Source organism: Grus americana, unplaced genomic scaffold (genome assembly GCF_028858705.1).
Source record: "Grus americana isolate bGruAme1 unplaced genomic scaffold, bGruAme1.mat scaffold_683, whole genome shotgun sequence".
Lineage (NCBI taxonomy): Eukaryota > Metazoa > Chordata > Aves > Gruiformes > Gruidae > Grus > Grus americana.
The window spans coordinates 14017-36915 of NW_026561902.1; the positions used below are offsets into that span (position 1 = coordinate 14017).

Here is a 22899-nt window from a genome sequence, read left to right on the forward strand (position 1 = left end):
GATTTCCCTGGATTTGCACAAAGCAGCTGCTTGGTCATCTGAGTAAACAAGTTAATGAGAGAAACCATCTCCTTTTGATGTCCACAAACTGTTTCACAAGACTCTTCACCCCCTCCTTCCAGCCACTCATCCCTGCCCTCTTGGTTGTCTTTTACAACGCAGAGGCTGCGAGGAAAAGGAAGAAGAGCAGCTCTCAACCACTGTGCATGGCCCAGGGCCAGTTTTCCATGGCAGGGTAAGTGGAGATGACCTCCCCATTAGCATCACCCAGTGTGCAGCCTACACGTCACCCACCCATGACCACTGTGGTGGACACTGGCCTTGTGCTGGGACCCTTCATCCTCAGATGAAATGACCTACCTTTGGTCCTATGGGGCCCGGCACGCCTCTGTCCCCTCTCTGCCCCGAGCACTTGCATGGGACCTTGCAGCACGTCCTCTCTGCGATGGTGTCCTGCAGCAAAACGCACATGACACAACGGGAAGCTGTTAGAAACCGGGCAGAGCCCCAACATCATAACTCCTGCAAGTCTTCAGGTCTGTGCAATTGCTCCTGCACTGAGCACAAAGTTGGTCTAGCCACATTTTGGGGTCTCTCTGCCTTGAAACAGCCCTGACAGCAGGAGAAGGAGGTGCACGTTGGCAGACTGGTTAGGTTGCATGGTTAGGAAGCAGCAGTCAACGTTATCTTTTGTGTATGGACATCAGAGGCAAAGGTTTAAATGGGGGACGGAGCGGGGCAGAAGCTGTAGGGGACATTTAGTAGGAGATCAGTCCCAAGAGCAGGTCTTGTCACTGAAGAAAGCAATCTCATCTCCAAAGAAACAAATCCAGTTTGTGGGACAGGCCATGAGGAAGTCATTGCACTGAGTAGCTCACCAGCAACCCGCAGGCGAAGAACAATTTGAGAACACACAGCAAAAGAGGAAAAAGAAGGAAAAAAGGAAAGATATGGATTCAGAGAAATCACAGCTTGGTTTTGCATCATCCGCAAGAAAAAAAAAAAAAAAATCGCTTTCTTTGCCAAGTACATTGCTGGCTGCAAATGTTTCCTGCCAGCTTTGCACATTTATGTTTTGAAAGGATTTTCCTAGACAACTGAATTACGTGGGGATGGGCTGAAGACTAGCTTTTATTCCAAAACCCAAGGTTCACTCCCAAGTGGCTGCACTTTGATTTGCAGAGAAGGGCCCGGCAAGGTTAACATGGGGATAAGTGGTTAAGCCCGGTCTTACTAAACCTGCTGAAAAAGAAGCCTAACGATGCTGGTCGCAGATGTGGAGTTGGGAGGACTTGGACATTACCGGGATTGATAGCAAATTAACTCAACGAACTTGAGAGGGAGTACATACATAGGAGGGAAGTAAATCTATGGAGAAGAAGGGAAAACTCCTCCATCTGTTAAAAGCATGTCTGGAATACAGGCAGCGTATCAACGTGGGGAAAGAAACCTAGAAAGCAGTGCTTCTGCAAGAGATTTAGTACTGACGAAGCATGACAGTGCATTACCCATAAAGTTAAAAAAACCCAAACCACCCAACAGCATAAATAGATGCAGAGTGCGGGCTTTTTGGCATGGCAGTTTTCGATGGTATCTTATCCCATCCCGTTCGACCTAATGCCATGCGCTGTGGCCTCGGCTGGAGTAGGGCTTCTCCAGAAGCGGTACGAGACCAGGCAGCGCCATGACTCTTAACTTTATTTGCTGTGGCATCTGCAAAAAGAACTGACGTGAGGTAGGGAGGGGAGAGGATCAGAGCCAAGAGGGTGTAAATTCAGCCACGGCTCGGCCCCGCAGGAGATCCAACCGTCGGCTTTCCTCCAGCATTACACGGCAGTGCTGCCTGCGCCAAGTTACTTACGAGCTGCTCTGCCAGCTCGAAATCCAAGTCCAGCAGATTAACTCTGAGCGGTCTGTTGTAGGTGAACCCACGACCAAACTCCAGCTGCATCACTTTGTCAAAATTGCTCACTCGGTCCAGCCCGACGAAGATGAGAGCGTTGACACCTGGGAGGGGGAGGAAGCAGAAGGGGTTTGTGATGGGGTGAGGTGCTCTGCGCAGCTTGCACATCCTCCTCTAAGGATGGGTCGTTATCCGCCTCTTTGACTGCAAACGGAGCTTATTTAATCGAGAACAAGCATCTTTAAGCGCATTCAGTGCAGGTTACCCACACGCTTAGGTGCCAGCAGGCAGCTAAGTATCACAGGAAGGTAATGAAGAGCAGCAAGTGCATGTAGAAATCATGAAATCCTTATTCATAACTATCAAAAGCTGGTGGATTCATGAGAAATGGTGGTAAAAGGGGCCACATGTTAACATGGACTATAATCACTGCCTGGAAGAGTAAAAAAAGTTACCTTCTGTATGCAAAGTGGACGAAGCAGCCTCCAGCTGATCTATCGAGTCATCTGCACCATCAGTAAAATGGATTATGACCTGGGAGAGAAACAAATTTATGTCAGCACCCAGAATATTTCAGATGTGAAACACAACCAACGTGCAACCTGAAAGGCCTTCTTCCAAGGGACGTTTCATCCGAGAGGAGATGGGGGAATTGCTACGCCCTTTCCAGGCCACGAAGCTTTGCGCTTCTGTGCCAGATTTCAGTACATCATACCACGCGGGCGTTTGTTCCTAGAGCACGAACAGGGAAAATCTAGAAAGCAATAGTTTGCAGCCAAGCAGTGCTCATGGGCACTGGCTGCAACAATTTTTTTAATTTCATGAATATATTTATTTATTTCATTTTTTATGAATTTGCAGTTGCTTTGTCAACTAAAATACACCAGAAGTAAGCTTTCCTGGCCAACGCCATCCCAGCGGCCTCGGTTTTGACTAACCTTGGTGCTGCTGGAGGGTGCAGATCTGAATTTGTTCAGGTAGGACCTCAGTGTATCCGCCGTGAGAAAATAGGGCCCGCGGGTGCGCATGCCTTGAAACCTCTCGAAGAGCTCAGGCTGGTACTCTGAGAAGTCCAGTCCCTCCACGGGTCCCCCCCGAGCCTGGGCCATGATGGCCACCCTAACGTTGGGTGCCTGGTTGCCGGTGCAGCTGATCTTCTGCATCTGCGTTATTCTGTTCAGCACGGACTCGACTCTGGATTCCAGACCTCGCTGGGAATTAAATATATTTTGACCAGGCCCAACATCCGTGACATCAAAGCCAAGTATGACATCTAAGTCACAATCTGAAAGGGAAATGCAGAAAGAGAAGAAGAGAGAGGAGAGAGGAGAGAGGAGAGAGGAGAGAGGAGAGAGGAGAGAGGAGAGAGGAGAGAGGAGAGAGGAGAGAGGAGAGAGGAGAGAGGAGAGAGGAGAGAGGAGAGAGGAGAGAGAGGAGAGAGGAGAGAGGAGAGAGGAGAGAGGAGAGAGGAGAGAGGAGAGAGGAGAGAGCGTCACCATTGAGCAATACAACCATTGCTTTTCAAGTAATGACCTTTCTAGTTATTCTATCAGTAGTTAAAGAAGATATTCTCTGCATCGAGAGCTGCCACCTTTTGATACACAAGTGCCTCAGGCTTCCTTTCATCCTAGCAATGATAATGTGGGAAAATCTGCTTTTTATTAATTTAATTTTTTTTTTCCTTCAGCTTCTCCAGAGGTACAGGAGACGCCTCTGCTCAAAAGCCAGAGGGCTGAGCCACGGCCAGTTGTGCTGGGAGAAGGATTTGCCGTACTGCAGTAAGTTAAACTAGCTGCAGGGAGTCTGGTCCGACAGCAATACCAGGTCGCTTACTCACCCCAACTCCCTTTGCTTGGCTTCTGAAGTAGCCAAATCATGGGATTCCTTCTTAAGGCAATTTTTCCTTAAAATACAACCACCCTTGCCCTAGCTTTTTCTCATATACCCGTCACAAGATCAACTGGGCACCCTGGATGATCTGGCAAAAGAAATTTTGATTTCCATCACATCGTGTGTGTCGGGGACTGAACGGCCAAGGAGTCCAATTAGCTTGTTACAAATGCAGCAGGCAAAACAAGGACCATCGCTTTTCGTTTTGGCACTAAACAGGTTGGTCTACCAACATGCTACCTACACATCTGGAGAGGAAGGTAGCGAGACTTAGTCCAAAGGCAGCTAATTAAAGGACCCCCTCCGATGCGGTTAGTAGGGGGTCAGTGATTGAGTGCCTGCCTGTCATATCTGAAATTCTTCCACCACCATGGCACCTCTGTGGTGACGATACAGTCGTTCACAGGCTGCTGAAGCACACCAACAGGCAGCTGTCATACCGAAGGCTTGCAGCCTACCACCATGCTCCCGGAGGAGGTTTGAGCCCATGCTGCACCTCAGGCTACAGGCAAAGCACAAGAGCAGGCTGGACAAGTCTATCAAAACATGTTGGATATTAAAAGCCACCCTCGGGAATGACCTGAGCACATTACAAAAGGATTGTGCTTACCTCTTGTAACGTCTGTCGTTCCTGGGCACAATTTCTCTTCCATAGCAGCTTCCAACGTAACCAGGACCTGCTCGTTCAGCTCAGACAGCTCCTGGGCTGTGGACGCTCTGAAACTCGTGGCACTCTCGCTGGCCAGCCTGCTGACTTCCTTCAGGTCAATGTTTCTCACACCGACCGCGAACACCTTGACACCTTTCTTTGCGATTTCCAAGGAGGCACTCGGCCCATCATCCGTGGACTTCCCACCCGTGACGATGAAGGCGATCTGGGGCACCCTCTGGTCGATTCGGCTGCCGGCCTCCTTCACAAAGTGTTTTGCCTGGATATGCTTGATGGCTGCGCCCGTGTTTGCCACTCGGCCACCTTTGTAGATGACTCTGTTGATGGCATCTAAAATCTGAGGTTTGGTGGAATAGTCCTTGAGGAAAAACTCATCGGTGACATCTGAATTGTACTGGGCCAGTCCTACCTGGATAGAGTCGCCATCCCTATAAATGGCATCCACCACAGAATAGACAAACTGGATAACTTCTTGGAAGTTATCTCTCCCCAGATTGATGGAGCCATCCAGCAGAAACACAATGTCAGCCTGTTTTTTGCCTCCTGGAAAGATTACAAAGAAAACAGAGTTAGTAATAATTGTTTGTGTCATTTATATTATTTAAGATGCCTAGTGCAGTAGTGTTGTGTTTCTCTCTTCTTTCTATCTTTTTAGTTTCATCAGCCTTTGGCATGATTTTACATCCATACAAGAAGAAAGGTTTTATACAACAGATTTATTACACTTCATACAACATTACTTGTTTTTGTGATAGACACCTGCGTGTCATTTCAAATTTAATTCTATTCTTTCCTATGGTCAAAAAGATCTTCTTCAAAGTCTTCTTTAAAGCAATGTGACTAAACGGTTGGGAATCAAAAGGTGTTATTATAGAATCATTTTCACATTATATAAATTCTATCTGTGCTCTGTCCAGAAAAGTCTACAGGATGAACAGCAGTCTTACCAGGTCCTAAAATTCCAGGGGTTTCTGTTGTAGGTATCGGAAGCTCTTCAAGAATACTCTGCACCTTCTTTTCTAAAGTTTGGAGTCCCGTGAAGTCCTGTACCACAAGCACGCGCTCAGGGTCATTGGTAATGACCTGCAGCTGGCCCCTGTCCACGTTCCGAGCTCCGACACCCAGAGGTTTAATGCTCGTTGAAGTGATCACGTTAGCAGGCCTGTTCACGTCATCCTGGGACCGGTCTCCAAGGATGACAACTAGGTGCTGGGGCACTCCCTCTTCTATCCTGCTCCCCGCAGACTTGATGAAGTAGTTCTTTACCACATAGTCTAGGGCTTTGCCAGCGTTCACGGGGGACCCCCCTCTAAGCCTCAAGCGGCGGATGGCTTGCAGGACGGCGTTTTTGGACTTGTGGGTCTTCAGGTAGAACTCAGGGAAGACGTTGTTGCTGAACTGCACCACGCCGATTCGCACTTTGTTTGGCCCAACTTCCAGCTGCTGAACAATTCTGCTGATGAAATCCCGAATGTGAGCAAGCCCGTCTGGCCTAACGCTGTCAGAGCTGTCAATAAGGAAGACTACGTCCTTTTCATCACCAAAAGTATCTGCAGGGAAGCAAAGATGGAAGAAATTATTTGTGTGCCAAAGTCTTTGCTTAGGCTTTGCTGGAGGATTTCTGTGCTATCTGCTCTCGTGTGATGTAAAATCGTGTGGCATATTTTAGCAAACTTTAGGCATGGTGCTATTGGGAGCCTCTCCAACAGGGCTTGTGTGCAAGTGTGCATGTGTGTGTTGTCAGTCTGCCTAATATTCAACACATGCACTACGCAGAGCCTTATCTGTTTCATTGAGTAACACTCTTCTCCGGATTTGTCATTTTTTCCAGCTTCATTTTGCCCCAGATTTATGTCACTTACCTAGAGAGCTGCCAAATGGGAATAGGCAGTATTTGACTTGAAAATCAAAATTTAGGTCCCTGCCCATGGCAGGGGGGTTGGAACTAGATGATCTTTGAGGTCCCTTCCAACCCAAACCATTCTATGATTCTATGGTGTAACATATTTAGGTATTTGACTTGAGAATCAAAAGTTATAATGTATTTACGTACTTGGGTAGCATTTCCACGTATCTAAAAGTTTCCTCCTAAAGCTGCACATGTGCTACACCTTTGCTTTTAACTAAGGAAAACTTCAGTTTAGAGAGAAAGGATGGAAAGTTATTTACATATTTGGGCAACATTTACTTGAATAGCAGCACAGAGGCAGTCGGTATTGACAGATCCTTACCTACAGGGAGTTGCACATCTCCCAGCAGCCGTCTGATTTGGTCTCCAGTCAGGGTTTCAATAGGAGTCAGCAACTTCTGCTCGAGGCTGGGCAGTTCCTGGAAGCTGGAGACTTGGAACACATAATCGGGACTAAGGGAAATCTGTATCATCTCCTCAGGATCCATGTTCTTCGCTACCACCATAGGTGCCACCCCTACTTGTTTGACTTGGAGTGATGGGTACTCTAAGTCATCATCAGACTTGCGGGAGGAGAGGATGATCAAAAACTGAGGGACGCCCTCCTCTATGCGGCTCCCGGAGGGCCGGGTGAAGATGGTTTTTGCCACAAACTCAAGGGCCTCCCCCACGTTCACCTGCTGCCCTCCCTGCGGCCGCAGCCGACTCACGGCGCTCTGCACCTCATCCTTGGTGGAGTGGGCGTTGAGCAGGAACTCCACGTGGGGATGCTCACTGAACTGGACCACTGAAATCCTGGTGGTGTCAAAACCCACGTCCAGGTTGTTCACTATCCTCTCAATGAGATCGCGGACAAGGTAGAACTCCTGGGCAGCGTAGCGGGAACCGTCAACCATGAAAACGACATCTCTCTTCACGCCCACTGCAGGAAAGAAGGCAGCAGTCAGAGGTTGCATCAGGCATTGCTCATGGGGAGCAGCTAAGCTGATCGTCTACATCACTGGCCCATGCCTTTGGCCACAGGGAGGATGCTCATTGTTTTGTTGGCTGTGATATCTCCTGGGAGCCCCAGCAGGGAGCCCTGGGTTCAACCCAGAGACAGGACCAGTCTGCTAGGCACATCCTCAGGCAGTGCAATAACAGCAACTTCCAGAGCAAAGGAAGCAAGAGGGAGTAGGAGAAACCTGGAACAATAATTCCTTGTGGGCTCTCCACCCAAGGAAACATAGCCTGGTGTTGCTCCTTACTCAGAGCAGGTTGTCAGACAGCCTTGGGTTGTTTTACACTCAGTACCACCCCTCTTTCCTTGGCTTTGTCCTCTAGGACAACTTCTATCCTAATATTCTTTCCGCTTCTGCCTTTTCAGGATGACATTTTGCTTCCTAATAAAGTGTTTTCTGCAGTGGTAATTCAGGTCAGAGCCTGAATTATCACTGTCACACTGATAAATGAGGATGGAGGAAAGCAGTCTGGCTCTGAAGGGAAGGAACAGATAGAATAGGATGGTGGGCTTCAAAGGGACTGATCTGGGGTGGGTACCCTTCATCCCAGGCATACGCTGGCTGGATTTCATTCCGAGCGAGACCAGTAATGGAAGTTCTGATCCTTTTCCTGATGCCTGCTTCCAGTTTCCCTTCCCCCAGTGAATAAGCGTTGCAAATGTAAGACATACCAGCAGGTCTTACATTTAGCAGAAAGCTGACCTTGATTTATAGTGGTGTGAAGGTTTCCCCGTATCATCTAAATGACGCAATTTTCCTTCCAGGAGGAATAGCACGGACTTAAAAATCTATCAACTTAAAATAAGATTAAGGTCGTAGCATTCACTTTGTGGGTCTTCCATGTAGATACAACATGGACCACCTTGATGAACTGGGCTTAAAGGTGGCTCAGCTGAATTACGCAGCTCCGACCAACCTTAGGTACGTACATCAAAAAAATACATCAACAGTGAGACCAAGATGGACTTGGAGTCTTAGCCGTGACCATTTTTTATTTTTTCAGTTTGTGTTGCAACCATGATGTTACTAAACATCATATTTTGCCGCTGGCTCTCGGTGCAGACACAAACATCTTCTCACCTGGGCTGGGTGATGTAAAAACCAGGTCAGGGGCAAGTGACTCTATCTCTTTCTTGGTCAGCCGGATGACTCTGTTCGAGACGACCTGCTGCACCGTATCCAGCTGGCTGAAGTCAGGAACAGAGATAGCAAAATCTGGGAGGAAGGAAATCGTCTGTAGCTCTGTGAGGTCGGCATTTCCGATCCCGATGCCGAAGGGCACCGTTCCACTCGTCTTCAGGACCACCGAGGGCCTCCTCACGTCATCCTGGGACCTGTCAGCGGTCAGCAGAATCAGGAACTGCGGGACACCCTCCGCTATCCTGCTGCCGCTTGACACCGTGAACACGTTCTTGATGAGATAGTCGAGGGCTGCTCCAGTGTTCAGAGGAGATCCTCCCATAATCTTCAGCTCCTGGATGGCGTTGATGAGATCTGCTTTGTCTTCGTGGGTGTCAAGTAAGAACTCGGGTTGTATGACGTTGCTGTACTGTGCGACGGCGACACGGACCTTGTCACGACCGATATCCAGGCTTTCAACAACTCTTTGAACAAAGGTCTTCAGTAGAGGGAAACCTCTTCTGACACCATCCGAGCCATCGATTAGAAACACCACATCCTTCTTCTCACCTCTCTCAACTACTGTTTGAGACAAGTAAGGGTAGGGGGGAATAAGTGAGATTCTCTTTTGCAGCGATTATTATTCTCCGCCTACATTGAACTGAAGGAGTACAAAGGTTGGGGAGGGGAAAGTGAGGTGTGAGGATGGGTGGTTCGGTTCCTCTGCCATCGTATGCAATCCCTGGTGAAGAGGCAGATGGTGGAAGTTGGTGGAAATCGCAGTGCAACACATGCCATGCCTTACCCACCGAGTCATAGAATCATAGACCCATAGGAAACAGGGTGCCAAAGGACTCTGGGTGCCATCTCCTACCTGAGGCTGGGAGAAGCCATCTGCTCCCAAGGGGCACATGGCTTTGCAATATGCAACAGGAGTCTGGGGCATCGGGGATCTTTTGCTCCCAGAGAAAACTGAGTTTCTGCATGAAATGGCATACTGCAGAGAGGGTGCTCACATGGAGCCAGTGAAGAGAAGGAGAGACAAGCTTTTCTGAGGCATCACTGAACTTCGAAATAAATAATCCTGCACATACTCAGACAATATAAGAATTTGCTGAAAAGGACATCCAACTGAAAATTCTGAAATGCTTTTCTAAAATGCTAGACACTTATTTTTTTTTATTTTTTTTACTAACTTCAAGCACAAAAAATGCTCATTGTGACCATTCTTTAAAAAAAAAAAACAAAAAACCCCACACAAAAAACAAACAACCAAGACTGTGAAATGTCAAAGATCGGAGAATTGTTGACACATTCTGCTATTGACTAACAGAATTGCAAAGGTTTGGTTCAGCCAAGCAGAAAACATCACTGGCTTTCAAACACAGCAATGGATGGACGGCATCTCCCAAAGTGCCGTTGGCTTGTTTAGAGAGGGGTCAAGTGTGACAAGCAGGAGCTCTGAAGAAAATCTTAAATATCTGCTTGTGAATGCTAGACATATAAAGAGTTAACAAGGGCAGTTGAAGTCTTAATGCAGACTTCAGATCGAGTTTATTATTTAAGAGGAATGTTGGAAACTTGGTGGGTTAATGCATAGGACTGGAATATTAATTTAGCTTGTGTTGAGCAATACAGGTAGGAAAAAGGGAGCAGACATTGCCTGGTGTATCCCAGTTTCATACACTTCCTCTAAAGTTCAGGAGCAGGGGACGAGTCCTATCAAAAGTGTCTGGGTAGCAGATAAAGAAGAAAAAAAATATGGGTACTCTTATGAGATGGCTCTCTTTTAGCCAAGAAAACTAAGAAAAGTAGGTGGATGCATTTATTTGTGAGCAATTAGCACAATTATTCACAGTACTTGGTGGTCAAAGGGATTCAAAATGACCTTGACAAGACAGAAATGGTCTGAAAAGGGAGGCTGCAATTCAAGAGCACTAGTTGCACTGGTCTGTGTTGAGGCAGAAGCTGCACAAATACAGGAAGGGCAATGACTCCACATGGAAAGGATGGGGTAAGAGATGACCAGGGCCCCCCATTGCTATGCTCTGGTTATTTGGAGTAGGCTGATGTTGGAGACACAAGGATGAAAAGGTAGAAAACCTACAAGAACTACAAGGAAAGATTGAATGAGCTGGGTACACAGTTGGTGACATGAGGACCAAGACAAGATGTACATGGCAGGGTTAAAGTAAATGAAAGGCTGTCACACAAGACACAGGAATGACCTGACATCTGTATCCTTCTTGAGTTGAAGGATATGTAAAAGTCTTAAACTATGACTAAGGCGGCAGAGGTTTGACATTAAGGAAAAGCATCTACTGGATACAGATAAAAGCAATTGAACAGATTGATTATGGAGGCTGGGAAATCTCTTCCACTGAAGGGTTTTTGGAATAGATTAGACCAATGTCAGCTGGTTCTGGACAAGAAGGTCCTGTTGGGGACAAGGGTATGTAGTGGATGGCACCCTGAGATCCCTTCCAGCCCTGTTTCTTTTTTATGTTTCTATGATTCTAAGTCCATCTGCCCAGGACTTTTACAGAGAGATGACGTGGATGTTATTACACTTTTCCTTATCCCACCTGCTGTTGGGAGACAGGTTAATTCTCAAATTAGGGCTGCCTCAGGAAATCACACAGCCGGACATGCATAATTTCCAGTATGGCAGTATTAATTTCTCATTGTGGCTGTGTGATTAGTTTTATTATTTTAATTATTATTCTTCAATTAATCCATACTCATCTACTGAGCTTGTAACGGTAACTGAGTCAAGAGCATCTAATTTATTGATGCGTAGGTACAAAACGTAGAAACTGCTGTCATATCCCGTAAGAAATAACGGAGCAAGAGTGAATCCAGCGCGCTGCAGTGCTCCTTACTCCCTACCACTCCTCCAGAAAAGGAAGGATGGAAAGAGAAATCGAGACAAGCCTTTGCCCAGCATCGCACGTGAATTTATGCAAGATCTCTGGGGCAACAACTCTCTTATTTCAGATTTGTACCATGTTTTACACATTGGTAACAGCACCTACTGCAGCTCTTGCAGCTGAACAAAAGGCTTTTTCCTTACTCATCTTTAAAATTCAGTTTGGACCTTAACGCTTTGTTGTATCAGGGTCTGATCAGAGGAAAATCCAAGTACAATAGCAGTTTCTACATAATTGTTTTAAACACCACCAGACCAAATTGCCCCAATTACCAAACTGAGGGGGGCATGTAAGTGATGTCTTTCAGCCTCTTGGAAACCCCGGGGGTCCCTGTACCTGTTGGCTGAAGCTGGATAGTTTTCAACAGGTTGACTATGTTTGGCTGAAGCTCTGAAATCCGAGAGAGGGAGTCGACGTTCAGAATGAATTGCGGGGCGTAAACGATCCTTTCCAGCTCTACGGGGTCGGCATTTTTGGCTTTGATAGCAAAGGTCACAACTCCAGCTTGCTTCAGAGCATCTGATGGTTGCTCCACATCATCGGTTGATCTCCCAGCAGCAAGGAGGACCAAAAACTGAGGAACCCCTTCTTCAATCCTGCTTCCAGCTTCCTTCACAAACAGCCGTCTTATAGCTTCATCTAGTGCAGCTCCAATGTTCAGTTGCTTCCCGGTTTTTATCTTCATCCTTTTCACTTTGAGAAGCATGTCTTGCTTAGATGGGAGTTCGGTAAAGTCAAATTCCACTTGGATGGTGTCACTGAATTGAGCTACAGCTACTCGTGTGGCATCGGGACCCACGTTCAGGTCAGAAATGACTTTGTGTACAAAGTCCCGGACGGCAGGAAAGCTACCCAAGAGGTTGGCTGAGCCATCAATCAGGAATAAAATATCTTTCTTGCTTTCTAGAATAAATTCACAAATGAAAAGAGGGGAAAAAAGAGATATGAAGGCATTTTTCTTCTTAAACGTCATCCTAGAAACTTCTCTGCAAATTAGCTGGGTTTCAATATGTAAAGCAAGTGATTTTCATTTACCAAAGTATTCAAAAGTTACAGGACTAAACAGTACCTTTGACTTATTTATCTGAGGAAGAAGGGGAAGCAAGGACACATCTATCCTAAGACTCAGTAAATTCAGGCACCAGATAGTCATATCATATATTGTATCGCATCATATCAGTCATATCATAAATTGTCTGTTTCAGATTAGGCCAGTGATGTTTATGGTCTAGCAATATGCCGATAATATAGGCATGAAGTACAACAGCAGTGGAGGACTGGGGTTTTTTTCTATTTAAAGGCTCGGTAGATAACAAATAGACATTAGTTCATACATACATACACACACAAAGCATTTTCTGAATTCTCTTAAAGTACTTCTCCCAGTTGCATCACAAGGAGCATCGAAATCCATAAGTGGGTTACGACTTTGGGAGGAGAAAAAGCCTTTTACCCATTTCCATTTGATGCCCTTTTAATCTCATTGAATATCCAAGGCAAAACCAAGCATCTCATATCTGTGTGTCTTAACATCTTTCATATTAACCTTAATGGTCTCCTTTCCATACTAAACAATCCTGGTTGTTCTTATGTCTTCGCATGCACATAGCCACAGTAAGGGAATTAGTGAGTAAATACCTGTTTAAAAAAGGTTAAACTTGCCAACGTCTTTCGGGTTTAATGTTGGAGGATAACTTTGAATATACGGAGTCAAATTCAGCTTCCTTGACAGCCTGGTAACAGCACTTTGTCAAAATGGCTCTAGAGAAGGATTCAGCCACCTGTACCTGGCTAGACCTCTGCTCCTCTGTGCTCTTTGGCACAACTTTAACCTTCCAGCACCACTCCTTGAGGCCAAAAGTCCTTGTTCTCATGTCCTGAGCTATTGCAGGTGATGCATTTACAGGCTGTGACATTATTATTGCAACAGAGAGGGAAGCCCTGAGTGACCAGTGGACATAGACTCACTCAGATCCTCCTTTGGTCCAAAAAACTTAAAATTCTGCTGTCTTTGTAGTGTGCTAGCAATGACTTGAGCAAAATTAAGAGCTGCCAGCGTCAAGCCACATATTGAAGGTTAAGCGCAGCCCTAACCATTCTGATGACTCAGGGCCTTGGACAGACGTGAAGGCGTACATTTGGAACAAACAGTCAAGAGAAACAAGATTAACTTAATGCAGTCGACATGAAGGAAGGTAGATATTACCTGTTGGGGCGAGTGGAACCTCTTCCACACCTCCACTAACATAGGTTGTTATAGGCTTATTTAACTCCTGGGGTAAAGCTGTCAGAGCACTGAAATCATCCATAAAATATACCATTCTTGGATTAAAGGCAATCTGTTCAAGTTCTGCCTTATCCGCATTCCTAACTCCAACAGCAAAAGTCAGCACTCCGGCCCGAGCTAATTCATTGGAAACTTGCAAGAAAGGATCGGCAGACCTCCCTGCTGTCACCAGGACTAGGACCTGCGGCACTTGTTCATTTATTCTGCTCCCACCAGCTTCCGTGAAGTGATTTGAAAGCACAAAGTTCAGTGCAGAGCCAGTGTTCAGCACTGACCCACCCTTGGGCCTCAGCTGCCCCATACGTTGAATTATGTCTGATTTGGTTTGGTACGAGTATAGAGAGAACTCGGTTTTAGGAGTGTCGCTAAATTGCACTAAGCCAACACGGATTTTGTCACTTCCAACATCAAGGTAGTTAACTAGGGTGGTAACAAAGTCACGGACAAAGGGGAAGTTGGCATTTCCGACGTTGAGTGATCCATCCAAAAGAAAGATGATATCCCTTTTGGTTACTTGAACTGCGGTAGAGCACAGAAAATAACATGAGACATCACAGAAAACAAAAATAGATATATTTTTTTCATGTGTGCATACAGCATACGCCGTACACGCATGTAAACCTTGTTAGGAGGAAGGGGGGAGGGTGGGAGAGAGAGGACAGAGTGTGATCAGCACAGAAATAACAAGGACCTTGTTGGAAATGACTGCCTTTGGCAGGGGAGGTTTCTGACTCGTGTTGAAAAGTCTTTTAATCATCAGGTTTACTAACAAGGCTCAGTCTCTGCCACGGTAGATGTTTTCAATGGCTGCTAATGGCATGGCTGCGTGTTCAGACCAGATCCTTAGCTGGCAAAAGCCATCCGCATTGATTTGTGGTGGAGCAGCGCTGAATCAACGCCTGCAGACACCCTGCTTATCTGCAAGTCACCGTGCATTTATTTGGGGCTTTCCAACAAAGCTTTAGGGAGCATTTCTGTTTTCTGGAACCTAAACTGTAGTTTGACACCCAAGCGCTACCAATTATTAAGCAATCCCCCGTTCCACGTGGATGCTCCCATGCATCCCCAGATGTAGAGAACCATATCCTGCCCTGCGGTGACTTCCACGGTCACGCTACCCTCGTGCTGTGTGCAGCCAGCATCGGCTGGCCCGCGGCACAGAGTTAGGTTCCACTTGCGTGGGAAAAACTTCTGCCAAATAACCGATTTGGTTGGTATTTTGCGTGGGTATTAAAAATAGCTTTTACTAACAGGCTTAGAAAAGCTGGTCCAGACGAGGTTGCAGCAGCTACCTGAGACACCTGCCTTTTTGACGTCTGCATTTGAGGCAGAAAACTGCATTTTGACGTCAGACATACATTTTGCGGGCTGCTGAAGGTGGTAGTAACCAGCCAGTTGTCAGCTCCTTTAAGATTAAATCCTTCCCAGGCTGTGTCCCGAGACACAGATCTGCAGCGTCACCCCAAAGACACCACTGTGATTTTTGCTCTAAACACGTCATGTCCAGATGACAGACCAAAAGGCCAAAACTTTAAATAAGATCTCAGAGGACTCATGAGTGGGCTGCTCCAATGCATCCCCTGGATGCCTTCCTCCAAATAAGTTATTCAAGAATGTATTTATGCCCATTGCTAATTCTGTTCAATATTTTTCTGTTTAAAGCATTTACCTATGGATGCATGGCTCTGTTCATCCATCTCTCTACCTGCCTTGTCCCTGTAAGCTTGTTGTCCTATATATAAAATATCTAAATACTAAGATATTAAAACCAAAAGGGCTCTTTGGAGTACAGGCATTGCTCTCAGATTTTACAGATTGTCTTGGCTTTCTGTATTTTTAATTTTTCCCTGAAAAATGCCATTCAAGGCCCAGGGTGAGGCAATCTCTAGTTAAAATGTAACAGGCTGCCCAGTGTCAAAATCATATATGTTACTAATAATAGTCATTTCATGGGGTAGGATATGTTTGCTTGCTTATTGTGTATGTGAATAGCTGTGAGTACAGTAGAGCAAAAGGACTGGGAAAAAAAGAGAAGCTGCATGAATGAGCTTTAAAGAACAGTGAAGTTTAGGAACATTTTTAATTTACATTGAAAAATAAAAATGTCAGGTTTGGTGTATAGCCATGCAAAACTGTATTAGCAGGAAACACATTCTGAAAAAAGCTTATTAAATGATAAGTCCCGTGATATTCATCTTAATTAAGGACAAGTATGGGCAAACTGATTTTAAGATGTCTGCTCTTCATGTAGATTGGTCATAGGCTTCAATTTTTTTAAGGACCCTTTCCAAAACCTCTGCTTCTTTCATGCTGCGGTTTATAATTTTAAATTACTTGAAGAAACTAGAAAAAATGTGGATACAGTCTGACACCTAATTAAGGCAATGGGAACCCGGCTATTGACCCTACTGGGAGTCCTGTTTTTCTAATGTTTATAAGCCATGGGACAGAAATGCGAGGTTCAAATATGATCTAGTACAACAACAGTTCAACTTCAATCATCTCTATTGGGAAGAAATCCTGAAAATTTTGTTATGAAATCTCTATGCAGCTAGAACACCTCCTTAAATACAGGAGAAACTGCCTCAGAAACCATGACTCTAACTGTTGGATTGCTTCCAAAGTCTACTGATGTCAACGGCAAGACCAAGTAAAAAGAGTCCACTGGCTTCATGGGGCTTTGAGTCATCTTCTAAACAGATTAAATTAAAATCAACACTGCAAGAGTATCGTATGCCTCTTAGGGCTTGAGCTGAGTAAATGATAAGAAAACTGCAAATATGTTCTTAAAGGGTGAGTTTCAGTCCAATAGTATCAGGCTAGTTTTCTCTGAACACCTCCATGAACAAACTGGCTTGTTTTCTTTACACTCAGAAGAAACTTCTAAGCTTTCTTGAACAAATATCCACTACACGTGATTTTCAAACCGGGGAAGAAATTATAACATTCACAGTGCGTCCTGTTCATAGGTTACACAAACCCTAAGTGAGAGAAAAAACCTCCACTGAACGATTTCGGTACCTAACTAGTAAAGCAAAACTTTCACATCCAGGTCTGTAAATGTTGGTGACAAACATGGAATGGGACAAAAATCTCTGGGAAGGAATGACAAACCTGTAACAACAACCATGCTACCAAATTCACCCGTCTATTCATGCACATTTTGCAAATCAGAGACAACATTTAGCTGTGCTGAAACACGTGCTTCATGCTTTCCCCTCGTTATCTCTACACACCATAGAATAAGAGTTCACAAACATATAAACCATATCTCTTTGGTTAGAACAAGATAATTAATTACCTGATGGTGGTTCTTGGATAATCAGTCCTCCAGAGAGGGTCCGGATAGGCGACAGCACTTCAGGAAGAATCGCTTGCATGAACTGAACGCGGAAGTCATTTGGGTTGAACACAAAATCTCTTTCATGGGCAATTTCTTGAAGTTCTGCCAGGTCAGCATTTTTCGACCCAATGGCAAGGATCACTATCCGGTTCCTTTTCATCTCCGCTGCAGCTTGGTCAACAGCATCCATGGACTTACCACCAGTGATGAGCACCAGCATGGGGAGCACCCCTTCCTCCATCCTGCACCCGGCACCACTGGTGAAGAAGTTGTTCCTCACAAAGTCCAGTGCAGAGCCAGTGTTGAGTGCCGTACCACCCATGAGCTTCATCTTCTTCACATTAGCCATCACATCCTTTCTGCTCTGGTGGGTGTTAAAATAAAACTCTGGCTTCACAGTGTCTGCATACTGCGCCACCGCAACTTGGATCAGGTCGGGTCCAACCTCCAGCCTTTGGACAATTTTGGCAACGAAATCACGAATTGAGTTAAAGGGGCCAGTCCCCAAAGCGGTTGAGCCATCTATGAGGAAGACTATATCCTTCTTGTTCACTTCAATAACTGCAAGTAACACATGAACACAATGTTAGCTGAAGCCTTGACCACACACTGTGCGTTAATTCTACAACGGTTCAGCAACATTTAGGACCTCTTGCTTGCTTGCAGTACAGTTATTCTCAACACCTTTAAAAGGGTCTTGCTTTCAAAACAGAATTATTTTTTAGGTTCTAGCAGGGAGCTAATAAGAAATCTGATTGAACATTCCCCCTTTCTAACACACAGAAGAGTTGAAGAGCTGCAAGAATTACATTGTTTATAAAACTTAATATTAAAATCTATATACATGTCAAAACAAGAAAGAAAGGCAAACAGTCAGGACAAATCTGGGCACTCAGCTGGTGATGAAATAAGCAGGTGATACTCCCTCTGTGTGCAGTGGAGCCATCTGAATTATGCCAGAAAGTGGTCTGGTCTCAGAAGGATTAGGTTCCCAAGAGCAACAACACAAGTTAAGAACAGTCTCCACTTACTCAACATACCTGGACTTTGGTTCTTCGCATTCTACATCTTATTCCTTAGCTAACAAAAACAGGTTATGATTTTTCTTGGCACAGCTAGCCCAGTCATGGAAGAGCTGAATTATGTTGTGGTTGCCATGTCTTTAACAAAATGGGTCCCCTAGGGTGCAATCTCTGAAACTTTATTATTGACGATGGCATAGGACACAAAGAGCACAATTAGCTTTCCAGTTCCTTGGCTAAGGAACTTTGAAGGAAGATAGTGGGGGGGGGGGAGTAAAAAAAAAACCTGTTGTGCAGCATTGAAATCAAAGCACCATTGTTTTTAATACAGCAAATGTACATAAAGCAACAGTAAATATTAGTAAGACCAATACCATTGTGATAAAAGCATTATAAATGAGCATTACGGGAGATAATCTTAACACCGTCTTTTAGACAACCCTATTTATTCTTTGAAGCAGTGAGCCATGGCCACTATTGTGAAGAACCCCACTCACATCATCACCTCCCTGGTTGCATGCCATTGAAGTGAAATAGGAAACCTTGCACTGCTTCCAGGTCATGCTGGAGCATTATGGATCGTTGTGCTACATTGGACATGGGGTGTCCTTAAAGTGCCTGCCCACCTAAGAGCACCTGAGATGAGGTCAATATTCAGGGCAGCAGGTCCATCGCCTCCCAGGCTTGCTGCTATGCCCAGCACACAGCCCGAGGGAAGAGGAGACCCAACATCACCCGGATCTCACAGCCCTCAGGGCAAGTGGTAGCAAACACTCGTGTCCTGCCCAGATGGAAAAGAGCAGCCCCTCAGCCCATCAGAGCTCCTCTGCATGGAGTCTATTTACTTTGGATTTGACCAAAGAACAAAGCTTTGGCTGCAGTCTTCCTTGGCCGGACACCAGCTGGCCACAGAAAGCAGTGGTTCCAGAGGCCAGCCTCACGGCAAGTGCCATGAGATTGGGCTACCCCAAGGAGTGATTTAGAGCTGGAGATGACTTCTGTGACTCCGCTGCCTACTCTGCCCCGGGACCCCAAGACCTGCCTTCCACCAGCAAGCACGAGCCTTTGCAAAAGCCTCTCGCAGAGTCTTGCTGGAAATTGTTCAAGTGAGGACCGATTATCAAAATTTGAAGCTTAAAATAGCCCGCCGTGGTGCTCTCGGACAGAAAATGATGAGACCTTGCACAGAGTGAATGCGGTGGTGCCTTTCCTGAGCCACAGCCTCATGTGAGCTGCTGGCGGCTTGTAGCTCACTGCCCAGGCTATCAACACAGAGCTACTCACAAATCAACAAGGATTTGTTTAAAGTATCCCCTTCCCAGAGCCGTGAGATTTCCAGCATTCATCACCCCAGCCAGGTTTTTTTTTTTTCCAAGGAGGAGAAGGCTGAACAGAGGAAATTATCCAAAGGGGTAACAAGGGCTGAAATCCCTGCTTCGTGTCACCCGGGAGAGATGTTCAAAGTGCTTCCTCAGCTTGTCAGCAGCTAGATAGCCAAAAATGGAGACCCTGGAAACTTTTGACTTTATATAGAAGTTTGTGGAAAACATCAAAGGGCCTTTGCAGAGATGAGGGAGGTCGGGAAGGAATGGCTCCCTCTGCTACTAATTCCTCTTGCAGCTCTCAAATCCTGCAGTACGTTTCCTTAGAGAAGAGGAATGCAAGAACCGAAACCAAAACCCACAGGAAGAAACACCCCACGGTGCTGATTTCAATGGGCAGAATTAAAGCAAGAGCGTTGAAGCAAGGCCGTACACATCTCATAGGGTCTGATCCAGAGCCCCGTGAAGCTGATGGCAAGCATCCCAGGAATTTCAAAGAATTTGGGATCAAAGCATTATCTTTGACTCTAAAAGTTGGGAATGTCGAAGGGTGTCAGCATTGAACCCAGCCCTGCATAGTTCACTTCTCATTGCCATCTCAGCTGTCTTTGGTGAAGCATCTCATCTAGTTTAATCATCCAAGCTCCCCTGTTAGCTAAAGGAGAGGCGAGAAGAGGCAGAAAGACACTTTGAGACACCCATTCATCCCAGCAGGACTAGCCGGAGAGCTAAAGTGAAGCAAGATGACTTCAGTATTTCACAGGAACGCTTGGCATCTCAATGGGTTTGGCATCCCTTTCAGGTTGCTTTTCATGTCCCAAACCAGTGCTTTGCGCTGCAGGCTTCCAAGGCACCAATGTGAATCAAGCAGACGAGTCAAAATTAATTTCCGTGGACGCTAGGCAAAGGAAATTCCCTAAAGCTCCTTTGAAAATACCAACTTCTTCATTTAGCATATCCATCTATACATAGTTGCACAGGCTGATGCTACTGTAGTACCTTCTACAAATGAGCTGGCATTTCAAGTGAAAAATATGCAAGTGTAGATGAAACCAAATGTACCAATATTTTTAATCCTGCCATTCAAGCTGTTAAAAATCAGGGGGGCAGAAAAAGATGTTTTCCATTGACTTGCATGGGTTCTGGCACGCACATTTTAGCTAGACACGCACACTTCAGCTTTTGTAGATAAATATGGCTCTTGTGGGGTGCTACAAGCAAAACGTCTTTATGTTCTTTCCTGGAATAATCAAGGCAAGGTCATAAAATGATCTTTTAGGCAAATGCCTCCCTTTGATTTGAGCCACGGGATAGCAATCGTGTTTAGACACAGATCAGTGAAGACATCTGGAACACAGTTTTATATGTCAACATACATCATGAGTTGAACAGTATGTACAGAACTCCAGACTGGCACTTGGATCCCAAAAGTGTTTTTTGCATTAAGCGTGCTGGTAATTAAGTACAGCAACTCCAGCCTGGCCCTTCCAAGGGGCCTCCGAAATGTGACGTATTGTGTCTTTCATATAGCCCCGCCATCGGTAAATTTAACTTAGTCTTAAAACCATAGGGTGAGAAACTCTTAATCACCTACTTGCTCCATAAATCCAGGTATTCATTATTCTACTGAACCCAGGCTAATGCTAGTCCAGAACTAATGTCAATGGGGACTTAAGAGTCACAAAGTGACCTAAGTGGGAATATTTTCTTTTCCCATGGCCTCACGAAAGCTGCGAACTTTCTCAGCTTATGCATTGAAGGGAAACGTATGTTAGCAAGGTAGGGATTTCACTTTGGAAGAACTAAGGGGTGTTTTGCTTTCAAGTTCCACAACACAAAACCCTCTAATGAGGTTTCCATGTGGAATTTCACTCTTTTCCTAAGGATAGTGCACAGTTTCAACGAGGTACGTTATTTTACTGTATTAGCGAGCTGATAACTTCAACTCTGAAACAGGGATCCGTTCTACATCCCCGTTAGCTTCCCCAGTCCAATTTCCTTCTGATGACACTTTCAATTGACGTATAACGTAAAGTTATGTGACATAAATGTTTTCAGAACTGAACGTGCTGCAGTATTAACCCCCGGGGTGCTTAGATACCACGATGAGGATTATATGAGCTTTTTTAATACTCTGCTTGTGTGCCTTAAAACCCCATGCCATGCCAGTTACTGACACTAAACCTCACAGTTTTCAAAAGATAACCCACTGGGCAAACAAATTTCCGCACATTAGCTGCAGGACTATTTGTCTTTCCCATCATTCCTCCATAACCAGACCAGAGAGATGCATTGCAAAAATAAAAAAGTAAATTTTTTTTTTTTTAAAAATAAATAAGTTTTTAAAGCGTGCAGAAGCGCATTCATTCATCGAAATGCAACAGTCTAGAAAGGCATACATACCTTCAGTCACAATGGTTGGGGCCTCTAACAAAATGAGTCTTTGGGCCACTCCAACAATGTTGGGCAGTAATAATTCTCGAAGAGCATCAAGGTTACGGATATCCAGGGCAGTAAATGCGAAGCTTCCATCAGTAGCAATCTGCTGCAGCTCTGCACTGTCAGCATTCAGGACCCCAATGCTAAATGAAAATATACTAGCTTGCTTCACCGCTAACAAGCCCTCTCGGATATCATCACTAGACTCTCCACCACTTATCAGCACTAAAATCTGAGGCACCGCTTCCTCTATCCTGCTGCCTCCCGCCTGGGTGAAGAGGTTCTCCACCACAAACTCCAGTGCCGCACCGGTGTTCGCTTCCTCGCCACCGCGGAAACTAAGTGCCTTCACGGCATCCAGAACATCCGCTTTTGTGGAGTAGCTGTTCAAAGCGAACTCGGTTCTGGGTTGATCACTATACTGCACCACCCCAATGTGTATTTGCTGAGCTCCAACTCTGAGGCTTTCAATCAAATTTACAAGGAAATCACGTATGGCTTGAAAATTGACACTTCCGATGTTGTTTGATCCGTCAATAAGGAAAATAAGGTCAGCGGACTCTTGAGCTTTAAAAAAAGAAATGCAAAAGGTGAAAGCATTAAAATGAGTGATTACATGCGGTTGTACAGTGTTCTGACATGTTTCTTGGAAAACCAGTAAGAAACACGAAAATGAGAAAACAAAACACATGTTCACTGAGGAGGTGACGTTTGCTTCTTAGTTCTGCATTCTGATTGAATACGAGATCCCAGCCCCATCCCGGCACCATCCGCTGCCCATCAAGAGACGACGGCTCGAGCGGACGCAACCTGAGCTGGGGGCTGCAGTTACATGGGGGGGGTCAGCGTTTCTGGCACACGAGGAGAAAAATCAGCAAAAATATATTGGTTTTTTGGAATCTACACCCATTCCATCAGTAACCGGTATCGTCCAAGTACTTTGACAGAGCCAAAATAAAAAGGTGGATTTTGGTGGTAATTCACTCTGAAAATAGTGGGTGAGGATGGTAATATTTGTGGGAAGCTTTCCTAATTACAGTCTCTTTTTTTTTTTTGGGGGGGGG

At 45.3% G+C, this 22899-nt stretch overlaps 1 protein-coding gene across 5 annotated transcripts in view; it reads right to left on the bottom strand.

The window, feature by feature from the left end:
* Nucleotides 1-22541, bottom strand: part of LOC129200914 (collagen alpha-3(VI) chain-like) — a 36435-nt gene extending 13894 nt beyond the window's left edge. For 3 of the 5 annotated variants that reach the window (XM_054812164.1, XM_054812162.1, XM_054812166.1), the window contains exons 1-12: nucleotides 21800-22541; nucleotides 17011-17613; nucleotides 13629-14228; nucleotides 11759-12325; nucleotides 8454-9074; nucleotides 6695-7294; nucleotides 5411-6013; nucleotides 4404-5006; nucleotides 2842-3188; nucleotides 2359-2437; nucleotides 1862-2007; nucleotides 361-453 (exon numbers count right to left, since the gene is read on the bottom strand). In XM_054812164.1, coding sequence (XP_054668139.1) covers nucleotides 361-453; nucleotides 1862-2007; nucleotides 2359-2437; nucleotides 2842-3188; nucleotides 4404-5006; nucleotides 5411-6013; nucleotides 6695-7294; nucleotides 8454-9074; nucleotides 11759-12325; nucleotides 13629-14228; nucleotides 17011-17613; nucleotides 21800-22526 — 5589 coding nt within the window. In that variant the 5' untranslated portion in view covers nucleotides 22527-22541. The remainder of the gene's footprint in view (nucleotides 1-360; nucleotides 454-1861; nucleotides 2008-2358; nucleotides 2438-2841; nucleotides 3189-4403; nucleotides 5007-5410; nucleotides 6014-6694; nucleotides 7295-8453; nucleotides 9075-11758; nucleotides 12326-13628; nucleotides 14229-17010; nucleotides 17614-21799) is intronic. The other 2 variants (XM_054812163.1, XM_054812165.1) reach the window with 2 other exon arrangements.
* Nucleotides 22542-22899: the final 358 nt, after the last annotated feature.